The sequence below is a fragment of the Doryrhamphus excisus genome, chromosome 2 (genome assembly GCF_030265055.1).
Source record: "Doryrhamphus excisus isolate RoL2022-K1 chromosome 2, RoL_Dexc_1.0, whole genome shotgun sequence".
Lineage (NCBI taxonomy): Eukaryota > Metazoa > Chordata > Actinopteri > Syngnathiformes > Syngnathidae > Doryrhamphus > Doryrhamphus excisus.
Genome location: NC_080467.1, coordinates 27457355 through 27471592, shown reverse-complemented (window position 1 = coordinate 27471592; position 14238 = coordinate 27457355). Strand labels below are relative to the sequence as shown.

At 48.3% G+C, this 14238-nt stretch overlaps 4 protein-coding genes across 6 annotated transcripts; 2 read left to right on the top strand and 2 right to left on the bottom strand.

Moving 5' to 3' along the window:
• The first annotated feature begins 140 nt into the window (after window positions 1–140).
• Window positions 141–7235, top strand: polr2b (RNA polymerase II subunit B). Its single transcript, XM_058058262.1, has 24 exons — window positions 141–271; window positions 773–845; window positions 966–1116; window positions 1189–1301; window positions 1395–1614; window positions 1742–1900; window positions 1968–2132; window positions 2206–2402; window positions 2481–2600; window positions 2757–2943; window positions 3038–3181; window positions 3278–3417; window positions 3506–3617; window positions 3680–3834; window positions 3907–4105; window positions 5099–5267; window positions 5346–5537; window positions 5617–5867; window positions 5956–6045; window positions 6115–6222; window positions 6320–6433; window positions 6519–6679; window positions 6769–6964; window positions 7041–7235. The coding sequence occupies exons 1-24, from the start codon at window positions 253–255 to the stop codon at window positions 7128–7130; spliced, it is 3525 nt and encodes a 1174-aa protein (XP_057914245.1). The 5' UTR covers window positions 141–252; the 3' UTR covers window positions 7131–7235.
• A 36-nt stretch (window positions 7236–7271) lies between these two features.
• Window positions 7272–8970, bottom strand: igfbp7 (insulin-like growth factor binding protein 7). The gene is made up of 5 exons (XM_058058330.1): window positions 8477–8970; window positions 8002–8111; window positions 7740–7847; window positions 7535–7661; window positions 7272–7471 (listed from the first exon to the last, which is right to left on the bottom strand). The coding sequence occupies exons 1-5, from the start codon at window positions 8898–8900 to the stop codon at window positions 7449–7451; spliced, it is 792 nt and encodes a 263-aa protein (XP_057914313.1). The 5' UTR covers window positions 8901–8970; the 3' UTR covers window positions 7272–7448.
• A 288-nt stretch (window positions 8971–9258) lies between these two features.
• On the bottom strand, window positions 9259–12622 carry LOC131107860 (cytochrome c oxidase assembly protein COX18, mitochondrial). Of its 3 annotated transcripts, none has more exons than XM_058058296.1 (8): window positions 12496–12622; window positions 11003–11115; window positions 10425–10774; window positions 10263–10363; window positions 10037–10191; window positions 9825–9940; window positions 9652–9759; window positions 9259–9559 (listed from the first exon to the last, which is right to left on the bottom strand). In XM_058058296.1, exons 3-8 carry the CDS (start codon window positions 10743–10745, stop codon window positions 9398–9400), a joined length of 963 nt encoding a protein of 320 aa, XP_057914279.1. In that variant the 5' UTR covers window positions 10746–10774; window positions 11003–11115; window positions 12496–12622; the 3' UTR covers window positions 9259–9397. The 3 variants fall into 3 exon arrangements, with proteins under 3 accessions (XP_057914279.1, XP_057914270.1, XP_057914288.1); XM_058058287.1 differs by lacking the exon at window positions 12496–12622 and adding an exon at window positions 11478–11840; XM_058058305.1 differs by lacking the exon at window positions 12496–12622 and adding an exon at window positions 11277–11409.
• Window positions 11174–14162, top strand: selenot2 (selenoprotein T, 2). Its single transcript, XM_058058343.1, has 6 exons — window positions 11174–11707; window positions 12303–12413; window positions 12522–12648; window positions 12716–12803; window positions 12873–13026; window positions 13790–14162. The coding sequence occupies exons 1-5, from the start codon at window positions 11508–11510 to the stop codon at window positions 12992–12994; spliced, it is 648 nt and encodes a 215-aa protein (XP_057914326.1). The 5' UTR covers window positions 11174–11507; the 3' UTR covers window positions 12995–13026; window positions 13790–14162.
• The last annotated feature ends 76 nt before the right edge of the window (window positions 14163–14238 follow it).

The window sequence follows — 14238 nt, the reverse complement described above, 5'->3', positions numbered from 1 at the left end:
ATTGTTAGTAGTTGTAGCATTTTCACTCGCTAAAGCATTATTTTATGCTAATTGCAATGTGCTGTATGTTTACTATTCCGACAGCACAGCACCGGAGCTGCAGTTATGTTGTCTGACGTGAGGGGGCAGCAGCGGCGCTATGTAATGTTTCCCCTCCGAAGAAGAGACCGGTAGCGCGCTGTCTGGTGACAACCACAGCACGTCTCATAGGAGTCGTCAGCTTTTTTTTTTAAATACTTATTGTGGCTTAAAATGTACGACCAGGACGAAGGTGAGCTGCTAGCCTTGAATACTTTAACAGTCAACGCACGGGTTGTGTACATATACCTAAAATACATGCATTAACACAGGCGCTAACGCGTAAGCTAACATTAGCTCCAGCGCCGAGGAATGAACACAATAGCATCGCAACATGCATAACAGTCGCTCACATCGTCTCAACTTTGGCTTTATCTAAAATATGAAGCAAAATCAGCTGGCATTATCGTCTTCTCTATTCCCTCTAAAAGCACTGAGGCTAATAATAGTAACTACATGTAAAATAACCATGCTAACTCAAGCTAACTCGTAGAGCTTTGTTTAACCTAACAGAAAGAATTAAGGATTTTACAAAGAAAGAATAGCCAAAAGTGTTGCTTTCCGCGTCTCGGTTAATTTAGGGAACATATTTACAATAAGCAATGTAACAAACACTGTAATCCTCCAGGACTGAACTTGCTTTTTGTGTCTGGCATTTAACCCATTGACCATTGATTTCCATGACTGTGTTCAGATAATCAGTACGATGAAGATGATGATGAGATCACACCAGATCTTTGGCAGGAAGCTTGCTGGATCGTTATTAGGTGAACTGATGATCATGTTGTTTGACAGTGAACTTCATTCTTTCATTATTCGCTGTTGTGAGGTGGAGACATTGGTGATCTCTGTTAGCTCTTTTTTTAACAAAGCTACATCTTTTTCAGCTCTTACTTTGACGAGAAGGGTTTGGTGCGGCAACAGCTGGATTCATTCGATGAGTTCATCCAGATGTCCGTGCAGAGGATCGTGGAAGATGCTCCACCCATTGACCTCCAGGCTGAAGCCCAGCACACCTCAGGGGAAGTGGAGGAGCCGGTAAGCGCCTGGTCCTGGAGGTTTATTGCCAGTTCAGTGCAGGCGTTGTGATAATTGTGGCGTCTGTTGCAGCCTCGTTACCTGTTGAAGTTTGAGCAGATCTACCTGTCCAAACCCACACACTGGGAAAGAGACGGCGCTCCGTCTCCCATGATGCCCAACGAGGCCAGACTTCGAAACCTCACGTAGGTCTCGTCGGGTCTGACTATGTTCTTCTTTTTCGGGCATATCTTGGTCTCACCGAGTTTGTACGATCGCCTTCTGATTTCCCCTCATAGATACTCGGCCCCTCTGTATGTGGACATCACCAAGACCATCATCAAGGAGGGAGAGGACCAGCTGCAGACGCAACACCAGAAAACCTTCATAGGGAAAATACCCATCATGCTCCGCTCCACCTACTGCCTCCTGAGCAGCCTGACGGACCGTGACTTGTGTGAGCTCAATGAGTGCCCGCTCGACCCTGGAGGATATTTCATCATCAACGGCTCGGAGAAGGTACGTGGTGGCGTGACTGCCTTGACCCCTAACTAACCATTTAATTAAAGCAAATGTTATAATATTATTAATAATTACTATGAACTTGATTATATTGGCTGTAAACCGGTGCGTTGTTGTTGCCCAGGTGCTAATTGCTCAAGAAAAGATGGCCACCAACACAGTTTACGTATTCGCCAAGAAGGACTCCAAGTACGCCTACACAGCAGAGTGTCGGTCCTGTTTGGAGAACTCGTCGCGTCCCACCAGCACCATCTGGGTTAGCATGATGGCCCGAGGAGGGCAGGTGAGTCAAAATGTCTGCTCGCTACCAAAATGGTGGGAACGTTTCTGACGTGTTTCTCGTCTCTCAGGGAGTGAAGAAAAGCGCCATCGGTCAGAGGATTGTGTCCACGCTGCCGTACATCCGACAAGAAGTTCCCATCATCATCGTGTTCCGAGCGCTGGGCTTCGTGTCGGATCGAGACATCCTGGAACACATCATTTATGACTTTGACGACCCTGAAATGATGGAGATGGTGATTATGATTATAGCGCACACTTGTTATTTTTGTGCCGGGCTGACATGTGAGCGTGCTGTCGTTTGTCCAGGTGAAGCCGTCTCTGGATGAAGCCTTCGTCATCCAGGAGCAGAATGTGGCCTTGAACTTTATCGGCTCCAGAGGAGCCAAGCCCGGAGTGACCAAGGAGCGAAGAATCAAATACGCCAAAGAAGTTCTGCAGAAAGAAATGCTTCCCCATGTTGGCGTCAGTGACTTCTGCGAGACCAAGAAGGCCTACTTCCTCGGGTAAGTTCATACCATTTCCCTGTCATCCTGCATCACTGTTCATTTTGTTTGTGTGTGTGTGTGTGTGTGTGTGTGTAGGTACATGGTCCACAGGTTGCTACTCGCCGCCCTCGGCAGACGAGAGCTTGATGACAGAGATCATTATGGAAACAAGAGACTTGACCTGGCTGGGCCACTTTTGGCCTTCCTATTCAGAGGGTGAGTCGCTCACCCGCTCGCTTTAAGTGGTTTGGTCCACGTGTGAAGCAAGGAGGTTCCTTATCCATATGAGATACCGGGAGAGCCCCCTCCCCCACTGCCTCCTGTCAGGCTGCTTGAGTTTTCTCCTGCTAAGATGTCACGTCATCTCTTCAGAATGTTCAAGAATCTGCTGAAGGAGATTCGAATCTACGCACAGAAGTTCATCGACAGAGGGAAGGACTTCAACCTGGAGCTCGCCATCAAGACCAGAATCATCTCAGATGGCCTCAAGTACTCGCTGGCCACCGGCAATTGGGGAGACGTGAAAAAGGCCCACCAGGCCAGAGCGGGCGTGTCCCAGGTGAGGCTCAGCACTCATAAAGACGAGCTGGTTTTTTATGTGTGTGCATTTTTGCATTTTATTGATGCCGTGCCAACCGCCTCATCACTTCTAGGTGCTTAACCGCCTCACCTTCGCATCCACACTGTCCCACCTTCGCCGAGTCAACTCCCCCATCGGGCGGGATGGAAAGCTGGCCAAACCCAGGCAGCTGCACAACACGCTGTGGGGGATGGTGTGTCCCGCTGAAACCCCCGAGGTGAGTGTTGTCGCCTCCCTGAGTGTTGACACTACACCACGCCATGAACGACAACGGACACCGAAATTGATTTGATTGGTTGATTGGATGGTTCAGGGTCATGCTGTAGGCCTGGTGAAGAATCTCGCCCTGATGGCTTACATCTCTGTGGGTTCCCAACCGTCTCCCATCCTGGAGTTCTTGGAGGAGTGGAGTATGGAGAACCTGGAAGAGATCTCTCCCGCTGCCATAGCAGAGTCAGTGTCCACACGCACTTTTAGGACTACAACCATAGCAAGTGACTCCACACATAGCAAATGTGAGCATATTTGTGTAACGTTGCAGTGCCACCAAAATCTTCGTTAATGGCTGCTGGGTGGGCATACACAAAGATCCCGAACAGTTGATGAACACCCTGAGGAAGCTGCGGCGTCAGATGGACATCATCGTGTCCGAGGTAACGCCTGTTTCTCAGCGCCACCTTGCGACGGTGTCTCTTCACCTGCCGAAATGTCACAGGTGTCCATGATCCGAGACATCAGAGAGCGCGAGATCAGAATCTACACGGACGCCGGGCGGATCTGCAGACCGCTTCTGATTGTGGAGAAACAGAAGCTGTTGCTGAAGAGACGACACATCGACCAGCTTAAAGAGCGGGAGTACAATAACTACAGGTGAGCCGCTGGTTCCACGGGTGAGCCACACAGGAAGTGGGTCCACGTTACCTGAATATCTTCCCCTTTCAGTTGGCAGGACCTGGTAGCGAGCGGTGTAGTGGAGTACATTGACACGCTGGAAGAGGAGACTGTGATGCTGGCCATGACCCCTGATGACCTTCAGGAGAAGGGCGTGGCTTACTGCTCCACCTACACCCACTGTGAGATCCACCCGTCCATGATCCTGGGAGTGTGTGCATCCATCATTCCTTTTCCCGATCACAACCAGGTGAGGTGAATTTAGCAGAGTCAGATGTCTGGAATGGAAGCTTAAATTGGGAATAATGTGGGAATCTTCCTAAGGGTCGGAGGGCGTACTGTGGGTCCACTTGACATCTAAAGTTTGGCTAGTGTTAGGGCACTAGTGTTGGCGTCCATGCATGCAAAGTCACTGAGTACTAGAATAATAATAATATCATATAATAATATAGTACCACGGCTCCCTGCAGAGTCATGATAACGGACACACTCCAAAGTATAAATAAAATACAAAGACGCAAAATAAATGTAACAGAGGTTACTGTTAACAGATATAACTGAACTTTGAACCCCCAACGCTACTTCCTCTGCTTCCATTTACAGCAACACTCAAGCATGAGTCATGTTTGTGTCTTAGATGGCTTATTTTCTGTTATTATGCCTACTATATTGGGTAATACAAATGTAAATGTGACTATAGGGGTGTTATTTCATGTCATGACTCTAATCTTAAAACTGTTTAGAAGGTTGTAACCAGGTTTCCTATGCTGTACAAAAATAATCAACGTATAAATAACGAATCCTCATCACAGTTGGGGTCTGGAGCCGTTTACTGTCAACAAAACGACTCCCAGTTAGACTGAAAATAATCCACAAAAAGTATAATAATTGCCGTGATGCAGTAGATCTGCCAACTTGTGTACTTGTGTACTCGGCACGCATTCAATTTGTTGATTTGGAGTTTCCACTGCAATCTTTGCACCGGTGGAGTGGGGGTGGGATTAGTACTAATAACATTATCTCCAAGGTTAGCAGGTCTAGAATAAAATGTTGTCATTTAATTAACGCAATTACTCCTGCAAGCAATAAATGACAGCAAGCAACCTTATACAGAAAAAAATAAGTGACTCAAAAAGACTGGAAATAATCCACAAAGTCAGAGAAATTGCAGTAATAAATGTGGGGTCTAGCAAACGGGCCCAAGTCCATCAAGGTATGAATGATCTCTTCTTTTGACATTCAGTCTCCCAGAAACACGTACCAGTCGGCTATGGGCAAACAGGCCATGGGCGTCTACATCACCAACTTCCATGTTCGAATGGACACGCTGGCGCACGTGTTGTACTACCCTCAGAAGCCACTGGTCACCACGCGCTCCATGGAGTACCTGCGCTTCCGAGAGCTGCCAGCAGGTACGAACTGACGGGAGCCGCTCGCCGACCGATAAATGAAGTTCATTGCTCTCTCACTGAGAACCTCCTCCTCTTCAGGGATCAATTCCATCGTGGCCATCGCCTCCTACACAGGCTACAACCAGGAGGACTCTGTGATCATGAACAGGTCGGCGGTGGACCGAGGCTTCTTCCGATCGGTTTTCTACCGATCCTACAAGGAGCAGGAGTCCAAGAAAGGCTTCGACCAGGAAGAGATCTTCGAGAAACCCACACGAGAAACCTGTCAGGGTGAGAAGTAAAAGCCTTTGACGTCATGTGATGCTGCTTGTAACTACGCGGAGACACTCATTTATCTCTGTGTGTTCAGGGATGAGACACGCCATCTATGATAAACTGGATGACGATGGACTCATTGCGCCCGGAGTTCGTGTGTCCGGCGAGGACGTGATCATCGGTAAAACCGTGACGCTACCGGAGAACGACGATGAACTGGACAGTACCAACCGACGCTACACCAAGAGGGACTGCAGCACCTTCCTGAGGACCAGCGAGACCGGCATTGTGGACCAGGTGATGGTGACCCTGAACCAGGAGGGCTACAAATTCTGCAAAATCCGGGTGAGACCACATGAGATGCAGTGAAACTTTTAATTAATTTTTTTTGGTCCTCATCTTTTAACATCTCCCAACATTTCTGACCCACCAGGTTCGCTCAGTCCGAATTCCTCAAATTGGAGACAAGTTTGCCAGCAGGCACGGACAGAAAGGAACCTGTGGAATCCAGTACAGACAAGAGGTAGACAGGAAGCGACGTCGTCAACAGACAGGAAGCGTATCTCTTTGTAACGATTGTTTTGTTTTGAAGGACATGCCGTTCACGTGCGAGGGAATCACACCTGACATCATCATCAATCCTCACGCCATCCCATCCAGAATGACAGTCGGCCATCTGATCGAGTGCCTGCAGGGCAAGGTGAGGTCACTCACCACAAGTTACTACAACATCATGTAATTCTTCACATACAAGGCTTTTATTTTGACATTGAGGCGTCCTTATTTGCTCTCTGCAGGTTTCTGCAAACAAAGGCGAGATTGGCGACGCCACGCCCTTCAACGACGCCGTCAACGTGCAGAAGGTGTCCAACCTGCTGTCAGAATACGGATATCATCTGAGAGGAAACGAGGTCCAAAACAAACCCAGCTATTTCGCCGTTCTTCAAACGGACGACCAACCGATCGATCAATTGATTGACTGATTGCTGTCTTCAGGTGCTATATAATGGCTTCACCGGGCGCAAGTTGACGTCGCAGATTTTCATTGGTCCGACGTACTATCAACGCCTCAAACACATGGTGGACGACAAAATCCACTCCAGGGCCCGTGGCCCCGTCCAGATCCTCAACAGACAACCGATGGAGGGGCGATCGCGGTGAGCCACTCGCTCACAATCACAATCTTGGTTGTCTATGGATGAGTGTGTAGGTCTGATGTGTGTGTGTGTGTGTGTGACGTACGCAGTGATGGTGGCCTGCGATTCGGGGAGATGGAGCGCGACTGTCAGATTGCTCACGGCGCCGCTCAGTTCCTGCGAGAGCGTCTCTTTGAGGCATCTGATCCCTATCAAGTGCACGTGTGCAACTTATGCGGACTGATAGCCATCGCCAACACACGCACGCACACGTACGAATGTCGCGGTTGTCGCAACAAGACACAGGTAACTCAACACACGACACAACACACACACGTTATCACATGATCCGTCACACTTGACTTGACTATGTGTGTTTCAGATCTCGCTGGTGCGGATGCCGTACGCGTGTAAACTTCTTTTCCAAGAGTTGATGTCTATGAGCATCGCTCCTCGTATGATGACATCATAGAGCAGCTTTGACCAATCACCTTCTGGCAGATAGATTTGTTTTTATTTTCCTAAACGTCAACCTTTTTTTTGTGTATGTCAGTTTTGCAAACGAGAATAAAAGTGTTTGTCAAAATATTTATTCTGATTGATGACCCGCATGTTGTGGTGCCCCCTGGTGGTGTGAAGTGTTAACTGCACACCAGCTTTATTGATGAACTGTTTATTGTTGATACATATTGAGGGTGTCTACTAATAAAAGCGGCTTCTATAGGCCAGGAAAGGTGTTTAAAGACGAGAGAATAAATGTGAGGGTGATCCAATGATGAAGCTCGGCTGCTCACAGCTCTTCATCCTTCATCACTGGAAAGAAACGACATCGTTAATAACTGAGGTGAGCGACTCATTCTCACTGAAAACTGTTACCTTTCTTGACAACAATATCATCGATGGACTCCACCACGTGAATGGAACCAACAGCCGATGCTTCCCCTTTCGAGTTCGTGGCGTGGCACTCGTAAGAACCCTCCTCCTCTTGGGTGAGTGGCGAGATCTGAAAGGTTAAAGGTGACATCCATGAATGGCTTGAAATGAATACATTTCCATGATTTGTGTTTGAAGCGGAACAGACCAGAACCCAGCCTGTCACTTGATGTTTCTCCGGTCCTCCTCGAGTTTGGATGGCCAGGTTGTCTCTGTCCCCGGGAAGAAGCTCCACCTTCTTCTTCCCAGTCATCACCTAACGGGAGGACATCATCATGGGTAAGTCTGACCTTTCTCAGACCTTTTTACGCATAACTCCACGCACTTCCACTTGACATTCTTAGTTATTCATCTTAGAAGAAGGAAGTCTGAGCATGTAGAGTGTTGTTGTTGTCAATGAGCGTGTGTACCTTTCGCCAGGTGAGCACAGGTGTGGGCACGCCCACTGCCTCGCAGCTGAGGTACACCTGAGAGCCGCTCACGTTGAAAACGCTCCCCGGAGGAGTCACGATAATCGGAGCTGCACAGACACGATCAGACAGGTCAGCAGGAATTCTGTTTGGTCTGAGCGCGCTCGGTGTGGAATTCCGTGTTTGGATGAGGATAAAGAGGATAAACGTTGACGTTCCGCCTCAACGAACAACATGAGTCGACATGCTGGCTGGCTGGGAAGAAGCACCGCCAGCGTTCTTTCCGCGCCCGCGTTGCTTTTTGCAGTCAAAACAACTTAGCTTAGCATAAAACACATTTTGTCAACATTTTGACCTTGACGTTCTAACCCCTTCTTCTCAAGCAGGCGTTACTGTGACCTTTGAACCCTCCTTTCCTCCAGCAGGTGTCAGCGTGACCCTTGACCCGCCCCCCTCCGCTAGCAGGTGCTCTCACCTGAGGCGCAGCGTCCTTTGTTGCGGACCGTCACTTCCTCTTGTCCGTCTTTCTGCGCGCGCACGCTGGCGCTCTTCAGCGCGCACGCACTCGCATACGTGACGCCGTCGGTGCCGCAGACCTGGTAGTTGTTCTTACACACGCACAGCTTGCTCTTCTTGTCCTCGGAAGCCCGGACGCACTCCAGCCCGGATCCGCAGCGGCGCGTTGCTGCACGGCGTCCGCCGCATTGCTCTCCCTCTGCCGCCGCACACAGCGAGCAGCAGCCGCAGGGGTCCACGACCGAACCGGCGGGGCACCCCGTGGCCGGGAGAGGGGAGCACTGGGCCGGGTCACAGGGTCCGCATTCTGGAGCCGCTGATGCCTGGGCCGAGAGGATAGTCACAAGCGGAACCAGACACGCAAAAACAAAATTGGACTTCATGCCGTTCTCCTATGTAGATGGACTAGTGATCAGAAGCTTCTGACAAGGGAATGGAACCGGGGAAGTTCTGGGCTCCAAGCTCCGCCTCATGGGATGAGGGTGTGTGTTGGGAAAGGGGGGGGGGGGTCTATGATGTGATCCCAGACAGCAGCTTTCTTTCATGGAATGTTGCTGACACGCACCTTTTATCTTCATTATAACCAATCATATAAGTTTATTTTTCTTAACAGGGCGAGGTTCTTGGCTTAGCGCTGGTCCACAACTTTCTTCTGTGCGTGCACACTAGAATTACACACATACTACACAAATACACACAATACTGTCCATGAGCAACAATGGAGACAACCAGTTTGGACCAGAAAACAGGAAATGTGTGTAGGTCAAACTTGACTTTTATTGTCTGCTGTTGGAAGAGATGCAGTTGACAGGAAATGAAGTTCTGGCTCGGGTCAACAAATCCTCTTGAGTCCAATAGCACGCATTGTTGGACTTCCTGTTTACTTGCAATATTTTCTGACAAAAGCAGCCAGTAGGTCCTTGTATGGCGTGTCGGAGCGTTGCGTGGGAACTTTGAGGAGCCTGTGGAGGGCAGGGGAACGAAGGAGTAGATTGTGACAAAGTCCCACCAGGCTGGAGGAGAACCAGTAGAGTGCCATGGACTGGAGAGAGGGGGGGGGGGGGAGCCAGACACATTAGGTCTTCGTTTACGCTCAAATTTCAGTTCACCATGTCTGACTGGACCAGAACTCACAGAGGGAACGGTGGTGGCGATGGGAATCATGAGCAAGGAGAAGCCTCGCATGGCGTTGGTCACAAACTTCTGAAGAGAAGAGGTGTTGGACCTCTGGAGGGAAAAGATCTAAAAGAAAACAAACAAAAAAATCGTTATCTGGTCATGTGACCTAACAGTTGTCAGTCCCGCACCTCCACAATGAGCAGGTTGGTCAGGCCCAGAGAAATTGGGAGGAGCCAGGTGGAGTCAGGTGATGTGAGGTCGGCAAACCACAGAGCGCCCCCCGTCATCAGATCAGGCCGCACCGCTGCAACACACACACACACACACACACACACAGTCTACCTATAAGTAACAGATGGACCAATCTGATCTCCAACGACCCAGGCCCTGCTAGACTCACCCGATTCTTCCAGGCTCAGGTTCCGGAGTGCCAGGGACAGGCTGATCCACAGGGGCAGCTGGACCCAGACCAGCAGGCTGGCTTTGAACGGGTGACAGTTGTCCCGGATGTACAGCTGGGACACCAAACGGCGCAGATTCTTCCGGAACTGGAACCTGAACAGGAAAAAGGCCCCTCCCGTCAGGTAACAGGAAGACCAATGAGGGACTCGCCTCACTCTTCTTACCGACTCTGTTTTTCCGTCCAGCCTCTTTCCTTCGCTCGCACGGACACTTCGTATCGAAGCCTCTTGGCCAGCTCAGCGATCTCCACCTGAAGTGCCTCCACCTGCACGTTGCCGTGGTTACAGATAAGACGCCAGTACAGAAACAAAAATATTTGTGCTCACCTTGCCGATAATGAGAAGCTGGTAGGCGGCGAGCGGCAGCGTGACGAGCGTCCTGATGGACAGCGTGCTGACAGCGATGCTGATCCACCACGGCAGACCGCTGGCCTGCTGCATGTGGACCAGGAAGTCTTCAGCCAGGTGAACAGGGGCCGAGTGAGATACCTGATGGTACCATCCGGAAGCAGCATCCCCAGAGGAAAGTTGGCGTCGCGCTGAGCCGTCGGAGTGAGTGGAAGGCGGCAGAGACTTCCTGAGGAATGCAGCGCCACAGGCAGTTCTGGCGGGAAGCCGTAGGAGGCGAACCCCCTCCAGAGCCAGCATGATGGCACCACCTGCTCTTAAAACATGATCTTTACAAAATGGAAGTTCATGTGAATGGTTTGCTCCAGACAAATGTAAAACATTGTTCCATACTGACAAACTCAAATGTTTGCTAGCCTCATCTCATTAATGTTGAGCTGTGACGTCACTAGGCGGCTCACCTGTTCACCTTTTTTATATTAATATTGACGTGAATGACTGACATTGTAAGAAAACCAATTAAAATAGGAATAACATTAAGAAATGAGCAAACTTACATTGATTAAAACATGGTACTGCTTCTGAGGGTAACAAAACAGTCTGTTATGGGTTCTCGTCCCTTAGCTCCTCCGTCCAGCAGTCACTTCTCAGCAGACAAGCCGCGTCGCATCTTTGATGACATCAGAACACTTATTCGGGCGACTGAATGTTACGTCATCATATAGCGATTAACAATAACACAAAAGAAACTGTACGTTCATGCAGTGTAAAAAAGAAGCAATACGATGTTATGAAGTACTTAATACATTTACTTAAAAAGTGCTAACTCACTAGAAGAGGATTGTGATTAAATTAACACCGGAAACGGACTTTACAGTCAAAATACAGGACTTCCCCGTCGATTAAGTGTATATTTCAGAAAGTAAACGTAAGGTCGGAAAGTACAAAAAAATCCGCATTGAATTAGGAATTACGGACTGGTATAAAATATGCTCCACATTTCCTGGTGAACTAATTAATTAACTAACGTACAGAGGCGGAACTGGAACATAGCCATACAAGATGGCGGAGTACAGCCAGGCAGGGCTCGTCGGGGCTTTGCTGCTCTTCACGGCTCTGACACTCCGGGACGTTTACGTCGGAAGGTCGAATCCGCAGCAGGTCAACGCTCCCGGCTTGTCAGTGGACATGAAACAGGAGGTGGCCGGCAAATCTGCCAAGTCGACCCTCTACAGCGGGCCTGTACTCAGATTCCAGTACTGGTAAGCTAGCGGCGCGGTAGCTAACAGTTAGCATGAAGACAAACCTTCTTAAACAAACATTAACTCATTTATGTAAGCGCATACTAGTGTAGCTCTTGTAAGTTATCCGAGTTATCCTGATTATGTAATGAATAGAGAAGAAAAGTAGTCTTTCTCGTTGCGTGCACATATTACACAAATTTGAGTGATTAGAGGCATTTCGGCTCCAGCAAGTGAGTCGACTCACTTTAGAGGAGTCGACTATTTCAGCTTTTTTCTCCCCCCTTCATTTATTAATGTATTTTTTAAACCAAAACAATATAAAGTTATGTGTAAAATGAATGACTAATGTACATTACTACAAACCTTGATTACTATCAAAGCTTATTGTACTTCACAGAGGCGGTTCTTTCAAAGAGCCGGTTCGTTTGTCGCTGACACATCACATATGGACGTGGATTTAGGACAGAATGCCAACCATCATCTCATGGATCCGCGGATTGCATTCAAGTCAATAATATCTGTCCATGAAATAATATAGTCTGATTCTGGACAAATACATGGACGCTGCACTAATTTTAATACGGATTAAAGTGCTGTTTGTCTGTGTTTCTAGTATCTCCTGAGGCTACAATAAAGCATTCCAGGAGTATTCGCGGGCCATCAGCCAGCTGTACCCGGACATGCGCATTGAGGGAGAAAACTACCCCCCCACCCGTATCAACAGGTGATGAGTCTATTGACGACTGATTAAAGCATGATGCTATGTTTATGTACAATACAAAAGTGTACGTGTTTGCCACAAGAACCTTCTTGAAGCCTGTTGTGTCTTCAGGATTGTTGGCAACCTGATCTCGTATTTGAAGCTTCTCTCCATAATGGTGATTGTCAGCGGTCAGAACGTGTTCGCCATGCTCGGTGTCAACACGCCCAGGGCGTGGACCTGGAGTCAGGACAACAAGGTAGGTGGTTACTATGGCAACAAGTCATTTGAACATGTCCCAGACTCACGCTGACTGTCTTTGTCAGATCTTCTCCTGTCTGATGGCTTTCTTCCTCTGTAACATGATGGAGACACACTTCCTGTCCACCGGAGCCTTTGAAGTGACTCTCAATGGTGTGTTATGATTGGTCCATGACCTTGTATCAAAGACTGACTGGTTGGTTTTTCTCGGTGCCACCTCAGATGTTCCCATCTGGTCCAAGCTTCAGTCGGGTTATGTGCCAAACATCCAGGAGATCTTCCAGATCCTCGACAACCACCTGAAGATGAACCAGGTGGATTCCACCAGCTTCTCCACGGTTTAGAACTTTGATGATGACCAACAAAGCAACAGCAGGTGATGTTTTGTTCTCTTCATTTTAGAAGCGCTTTCAGCTGCAAACGATAAAGTACAGTTGGTTCCAGACCCGCCCGCGATAAAATGAATATTTTTGTAGTTCAAGCATAGAAAAATGGTTTGGTTTTTAACATTATTAGAGCACCGTATATATTAAAAACCACACAATAGTTACTTTTACACTCCTGTTATTGTTTGTTTACGTTACATTGCACAGGTACGGGATCACTGAAGGGACATAACATACAGCTGTGGGTATAATAGCAAGATAACGAGCTAACTAGTTAGCCTCTCTAATTTACTAAAGTACCACTTCCACACTGAATGAGAGGAGAACCTTTTTTTTTCCCCTCCATTCAATCTCAGCCACGGCATGTAAGCTCGGCTCTGCTGGCTTAGTAGCCAGTCTTCATGCAGTGTGAAAGGTAATGTAATGGCTTCTTACATTGTCTTTTTTCCCCACTCCCAAGGTTTGAAACCCATCGCTGCAGGGCCGTCTCTTGGGGCCCTGCAGCGATCCTGTAGCCTGCGCATTAGCAATGTGGTGTCTGTAAAGAACAATAGGAGTGTAAAGGTGACTATAGGGCTGTTATTTCATGTCTGCATGGCTCTAATAATGGTAAGAAATCTGTTTTATAAAGTCAACAATTTGCGGAAATTCATTTACTGCATTCGGATCTGGAACACATTAACCGTGATAAACGAGGGGGCGACTGCACAAAAACGAAACACTTTCTCAGACGTCTGTCACATTTGCGTTCAGGTGTCCTGGCTGAGCGGGGCGATCGGCCGCTGGCATCCATGAAGGTTCGGTCTTAAAGCAGACTCTGCTGGACCGCACCGGAAGTTTCCCGCCAATCGACAGAGCGCCTCCCACCGCCGGGGTCACAGCTCAGCACTGAAGTGACGGAGGTCGTCCTTATTTGTCATATATTTATTTAGTTTAAATCTTGAGAAAATGACGGTAACTTGTGTTAGCCTCACGCCATCTACGATAGAGGGTACAAATGTGTCAATCATGGTTAAAGTGACCAGTGAAAACAGCTGAGTTTTACTTTTTTTTTCCTGGTTGTCTTTTTGTGGGGACAGAGCCTAAAACAACTTCATTAAAGATGTCTTAAAAGACATAACGCCTCCTCCGACTCAGAACACTCTGAACTTGCTGGACTTTTTGAGCCTTTAGTAGATATCTACTGCATGGTGTCCCAGTCA